General features: G+C 41.3%; 1 protein-coding gene across 1 annotated transcript in view; it reads left to right on the top strand.

Annotated features, from left to right (window-relative positions):
- Positions 1 to 5,494, top strand: part of DOCK2 (dedicator of cytokinesis 2) — a 445,944-nt gene that overhangs the window by 159,964 nt on the left and 280,486 nt on the right. Inside the window, 1 exon segment of the mRNA XM_014587766.2 lies at positions 1,491 to 1,648. Within this exon segment, the coding sequence (XP_014443252.1) occupies positions 1,491 to 1,648 (158 nt within the window).

Raw genomic sequence — 5,494 nt, 5'->3', positions numbered from 1 at the left:
ATGCCGAGACATTCTGCTTCCTGTCATCACCAAAGAGCTGAAGGAGCTGCTGGAACAGAAGGATGAGATGCAGCACCAGGTACTAGAGAAGAAGTACTGTGTCGAATTACTCAACAGTATCTTGGAGGTCCTCAGCTGTCAGGATGCGGTGAGTTCTTATGATGATGTAGATGTCCTAAACTCAGACTAGAGCTGAGTTGATTAAGTTCTGAAATATTGATGCTGATGAATAGCAGCTGAAGTGTAAAGATGAAAACCAATGACTTGCTCAGCAGGTCTACTTTTCTAGTGACTAACTCTCAATGCTGTGAAAGATGGCTTGGGGACTGGAGTTAAGTGTATGTCATTTGGTCACCATACATATTGTGGGGAAAGATATCTCGAGAGTGTAGGTAGGAACATTATTTTAGCTTTTTCAATGGCTTGTCCAATTATTCAAAACATGGTTTACAGGGAGTTTTCTGTGCTTACACAGTCAAGAAAGCCCTCTTAGCTTCTCTCTTGGTTGATTTACTTGGGTTTTGTCTCTCCAATGATCTCCCATGATGGTGAAAATAGTTAAGACTCTTGGATGAGCAGATTCCCAGACCCAGACTCCAGGGATAAGAACATAGAGTGGGATGGTTCTAGGGAGATCGCCATGGCTGTGAAACCAATGTGTGTGAGGTAGACATTATTCGGAGATTAGGCAGCAATGAAACCAAAAGGAAAGTCTTAGTGGGAGTAGGTAAAGGGCTTCCAAAGGGCAAAATCTGCAAAAAATGATAAACCAGATGGAGTGGTGATGATTGGGAGATAGAGATTAGACACAAGCCTGGAATTCTTAAGACATGGAAGAGAGAGCTAAAGGTTTTTGAATTGAGTCAGATTTCTTTGGCAACTCCTTGATCTTCTCTTTGAGTAATGGCCAAGAGGGACTCTGCCTTTAGATGGAACTGGTTTCATTGGACTGTGTAGACTCAAATAACCTGTAAATTTTGTTTCAGCATTTGTGTGAGCATTGTCTCTCTTCTCTCCTTCCTAGAAAATCCCCAGAGGAGAGCTTTCTGGATCTGTATCTATGATTGACTATTATTAGAAAATTTTGCAGAAAAATATTCCTTTACTGCTCATATCCCATAGTCAACCATTATTGTCAATTTTCTGTGTTGCTTCCTTTATATTCTTACCATCTTTTTTGTTTATTTGTTTTGAGAAGTTTTTGCTATAGGGCATATGCACTCACCAGAAAGACAAAGAGAAACAGAAACAGAAAGCAAGAATTCACCCCCCCAGGGGGGATGGCCACAGCACAGTCCCTTCTCCTCCATTCTCCTCTTGGGATCTTGGGCACACAGGCACACGCGCCCAGCGTGAGTTTAAGCCACCGGGTCTGGGGCTTGAACCATAGTCGACTACATGGGAGTCTAGTGACATAGCCATTATGCCAACTGCTGTTCCCTATTCTTACCATCTTAATTAGGCTTCTTTCTATCTCATTACTAGGCAAGTATGGTAACTATGCCGAGACATTCTGCTTCCTGTCATCACCAAAGAGCTGAAGGAGCTGCTGGAACAGAAGGATGAGATGCAGCACCAGGTACTAGAGAAGAAGTACTGTGTCGAATTACTCAACAGTATCTTGGAGGTCCTCAGCTGTCAGGATGCGGTGAGTTCTTATGATGATGTAGATGTCCTAAACTCAGACTAGAGCTGAGTTGATTAAGTTCTGAAATATTGATGCTGATGAATAGCAGCTGAAGTGTAAAGATGAAAACCAATGACTTGCTCAGCAGGTCTACTTTTCTAGTGACTAACTCTCAATGCTGTGAAAGATGGCTTGGGGACTGGAGTTAAGTGTATGTCATTTGGTCACCATACATATTGTGGGGAAAGATATCTCGAGAGTGTAGGTAGGAACATTATTTTAGCTTTTTCAATGGCTTGTCCAATTATTCAAAACATGGTTTACAGGGAGTTTTCTGTGCTTACACAGTCAAGAAAGCCCTCTTAGCTTCTCTCTTGGTTGATTTACTTGGGTTTTGTCTCTCCAATGATCTCCCATGATGGTGAAAATAGTTAAGACTCTTGGATGAGCAGATTCCCAGACCCAGACTCCAGGGATAAGAACATAGAGTGGGATGGTTCTAGGGAGATCGCCATGGCTGTGAAACCAATGTGTGTGAGGTAGACATTATTCGGAGATTAGGCAGCAATGAAACCAAAAGGAAAGTCTTAGTGGGAGTAGGTAAAGGGCTTCCAAAGGGCAAAATCTGCAAAAAATGATAAACCAGATGGAGTGGTGATGATTGGGAGATAGAGATTAGACACAAGCCTGGAATTCTTAAGACATGGAAGAGAGAGCTAAAGGTTTTTGAATTGAGTCAGATTTCTTTGGCAACTCCTTGATCTTCTCTTTGAGTAATGGCCAAGAGGGACTCTGCCTTTAGATGGAACTGGTTTCATTGGACTGTGTAGACTCAAATAACCTGTAAATTTTGTTTCAGCATTTGTGTGAGCATTGTCTCTCTTCTCTCCTTCCTAGAAAATCCCCAGAGGAGAGCTTTCTGGATCTGTATCTATGATTGACTATTATTAGAAAATTTTGCAGAAAAATATTCCTTTACTGCTCATATCCCATAGTCAACCATTATTGTCAATTTTCTGTGTTGCTTCCTTTATATTCTTACCATCTTTTTTGTTTATTTGTTTTGAGAAGTTTTTGCTATAGGGCATATGCACTCACCAGAAAGACAAAGAGAAACAGAAACAGAAAGCAAGAATTCACCCCCCCAGGGGGGATGGCCACAGCACAGTCCCTTCTCCTCCATTCTCCTCTTGGGATCTTGGGCACACAGGCACACGCGCCCAGCGTGAGTTTAAGCCACCGGGTCTGGGGCTCGAACCATAGTCGACTACATGGGAGTCTAGTGACATAGCCATTATGCCAACTGCTGTTCCCTATTCTTACCATCTTAATTAGGCTTCTTTCTATCTCATTACTAGGCAAGTATGGTAACTTGCTTCATTTTATTAATTCAGGATTACATATGTGGGGGTCATCAGAAAGTTTATGAAAAATACATATTATGATAAAACTATGCATGAATTTCAAACTTCTTCTCCACCAAAGTAAACTCATACTTTAATTCCATTCTTCCATGCACTCTTTGAAGTCCCCTCCAACGTCAACATCCCTTTAACGTACTGGGGTGTGCTAGGTATGGAACATAAATGTATGGTCTCTTAAAATTTACCAACATGTAAATAGGTGATATAAAATAATGACTAAAATCTAGGTGCATATGAGGTACTAGAGCTAGGACTGGATGTGTGTGTGTGTGTGTGTGTGTGTGTGTGTGTGTATGTCTGTGTCTGTCTGTGTTTTTAAGCATTTTTATTGAGGAAGCCTTCAGAAAGAAGGTGAAACTTAAACAGGTATTAATGAACATAGCTAGTTTTCTGTTTCCTAGTCACTGTACTAAATGTCATCCTTTAACTCTCTCTCCTCACTCTAATCCTAGGTGCTAAAGCTTATTATTTCCATTTTACAGATGAAACATGGAAATGCATAAGCTTAATTAACATTCCAGGCCAGATAGCATAAGTGACAGAGTGGAAATTAAAACCCAGGTCAATCAGACCCTGAACTGTGTAATCAGAGGCACTGGGGAGACAAAGGCTTGCTCTTTTTCTTGCATTTTCTTTATAGCCCCACCCTAGTTTCATGGAGTGGGAGTACAACACCCAAGAGCTTCATCCAGGTGGTGATATGATAATGATGATGTTTCTGTAAGCACATTCACTAGTCAGCTGTTGAGTTGGTTCCAGTCTGTGCTATTTGATCTTTTTTACTTATTTATTTTTTAAAATAAGCATGTAGGGACATGAGCATTGACCCATCATTTCTGAAGTTAACATCCTACAGATTGTTGCCTCTACCTGTAGAAATGTACAGTGTTTCTTACATTTTGGCATTGGGAAAAATATGGGTCCTTCAGAATGTGTCAGTCTGCCCCAGTTGAAAAAACGGTTATAATAGACTAATCGTCAAGTTCTTGATTTGGGTACAGGATTGCTCCAGTTCACAGTTGATTTGCGACGTGGAATGCTGAGGCTCTGTGCATCCCAGGGGAGTGGCCTTCTAAAGTTCTACCCTGACAGGTTGTCATCATTTTGCATATTTGGTAACACCAGACACTGGCGAAAAGAGGCTGCTGTCTCACACACCCTCAGCACTTAGGGCTTCAAAGCCGAGAAGTGAGTAGGAGGCACTGAGCTCCCCTTGGGGAATTGTGGCATCTGGACTTCAGTTGTGTGGGAAGTGTGGTGTCACTCTTTAGTGCCTCTGAGTGTGTTGCTTTTATAATGAATTCTAACTGTGGGGACTAGCCCACTGCTTTCTCAGGGGGAAGTGACTGTCTTTGCTCGATGGCTTACTAAATACTATTACCACCATTAAGTTTGGTACAGAATTCTGGTGTTTTTTATGAGCTTCACGTCTCACCTCCTCAGTTCATGGAGATGAAAAGCTCTCTCTTCTCAAAAATTTCTTCTTGGATGAATGGGACTCACCAGTGGCTGTCATTATTTTGACCTAATCTGAAGATTCTAAGTCTTGACGTATCTCATCTAATTGTTCTTGTTCTAATATACAAAGCTCTCAACTCCAACTGCACATTTATATCTCCTGGAGAGCTTTTCCAAAGCAGCAGTGTCTAGGCCCCAGTCCTAGGTGTTCAGTTTTAATTGGGCTGAAGTTGCCAGGGGCATTGCAATGAGAAGATTACCAGGTGACAATAAGGGGCATCTAGGTGAAGGACTACAGCTCTCGCACAAAACATCTTAAGCTTGAGCGTGCACCCCAGAGACCTGGAGGAACTGTTGCAACACATTTCTGATCATAAGGTGTAGAGGGTGGGCCTGATAATTTATTTTTCTAACAAGTTCCCAGGTGATGTTGATGCTGCTGGTCTAGGGACCATGCCTGAAGAGACACTGCTCTAATATGACCTATTTTCCTCCCTCCAATATTCATTGGAAATGGAGGATTATCTGGGCACATTCTCAGTTCTTTACCTTCTGAATTTAAAAGGCTTCTCCAGTCTATAAAATCTAGTATCTTCCAATACACATTTAATAAACCATAAAATGACAAAGATTTCAAACATATTCCTTTATACTCATACATTTATTTTTTGTGTGGTAAGAGAGACATGGCATGTGTAAAGACTTGACTGAAAATCCACACATCAGATGTGCTATTTGCTTTCTACCAGTACGAACTTCTCAAAATTGAATATTTGAAAGAAAACAAATAAACAAGGATCCAGAGTGAATGTCCTGGATTTTTCTCCTGGTCGTTTGAACCCTCTCTGCTGATCACAGAATAGCCATTTTTGACTACTGCTTTATTGGAACCATGGAAAAATCCATTGTCCCAGCTCAAGTGTAGACTATGAGCTATCTACTGGAGTCATTGCCTAGGCATAGAACCATATGTGGAAATTCAGCA

Source organism: Tupaia chinensis, unplaced genomic scaffold, assembly GCF_000334495.1.
Source record: "Tupaia chinensis unplaced genomic scaffold, TupChi_1.0 Scaffold000234_1, whole genome shotgun sequence".
In the NCBI taxonomy this organism is placed as follows: domain Eukaryota; kingdom Metazoa; phylum Chordata; class Mammalia; order Scandentia; family Tupaiidae; genus Tupaia; species Tupaia belangeri.
Note: the sequence above shows the minus strand (reverse complement) of the source record. Positions and strands in the feature narration are given on the sequence as shown.